The sequence below is a fragment of the Monosiga brevicollis genome, genomic scaffold, assembly GCF_000002865.3.
Source record: "Monosiga brevicollis MX1 MONBRscaffold_31 genomic scaffold, whole genome shotgun sequence".
In the NCBI taxonomy this organism is placed as follows: domain Eukaryota; class Choanoflagellata; order Craspedida; family Salpingoecidae; genus Monosiga; species Monosiga brevicollis.
The window spans coordinates 565,268-566,198 of NW_001865068.1; the positions used below are offsets into that span (position 1 = coordinate 565,268).

General features: G+C 55.9%; 1 protein-coding gene across 1 annotated transcript; it reads left to right on the forward strand.

Annotated features, from left to right (window-relative positions):
- Positions 1-220: 220 nt before the first annotated feature.
- Positions 221-923, forward strand: MONBRDRAFT_29139 (uncharacterized protein; the record flags this gene model as incomplete). Its single annotated transcript, XM_001749519.1, has 1 exon — positions 221-923. A coding segment is annotated over one exon (703 nt), but the record flags the coding sequence as incomplete, so codon positions are not given.
- Positions 924-931: the final 8 nt, after the last annotated feature.

A 931-nucleotide genomic window follows, 5' to 3' on the forward strand; every position in this document is an offset into this window, starting at 1 on the left:
TATTTTTTTTTTTTTCTTTCTTTTTTTTTTCGCGCCACTCATGCCTGTTTGCATTTGACTAGGTCTGCCGCCACGAGCCTCTGTGTATCAAGGGCTGTCCTATAAAAATGGCGTGGGACGGCAACGAGCCGCGTTTTTTGCCGAGAAGCAGCTCTCCATATTGACCCGCGTGAGCAAGACCTACTGGCTGTCCCTGAACGAACAGCACACCTTTCGATACATGGACCAGGAAATCAGCACGCTGATATTCATGTATTTGCTGCTGTGCAAGCCTCTGGAGCACATGCTGAGCAGCTGGCTGCAAAAGCGGGGCAGCCTGAAAACCCCCGACGACGAGAATGGCATTCACAATGCCGAGCAGGACGACGAAGATTTCCTCGACGACGAGCTGGATGAAGACCACATGAGCCACGACGAGACGATGGCTTTGCGACGCGAGGTCCGGGACGCTCGAAACCACTACAACAACAGCCACCTGCTCTTCAACATCGCGCCCCTGCAGGCGATGGTCAGCCCAGCCACCATTTATGCGGCATTTCGTCGGCAGATGACCACGTACCTGCATCGGCCAAAGCTGGGGGTGGCCACATGGCGACACGCCGCAACCTTCTGGATGACGACGTTTGTCATTAACCGACTGTCGGCCGAGACGACCGGCGCCCTGGGCAGCCTGATCCACACTCAAGCTCAACACTCTGGGGACACGGCCCAGCGGGCCTATGCGCGCACAGCCAGTGACCATGTGCAAACCAAAATGTCGTCGCGACTGATGCATCAAGTGGCCTCGCAAAAATGGCATGCTTTGTTTGGACTAGATCGCAAGCGCAGCATAGCCGAGTTGACCGCGAACCAAGAAGCATTGGAAGCTCGCTATCCCATCAGCTGGAACCCGGTGACTGACCTCTCGCCCGAGGCAAACGGGCGTATCATC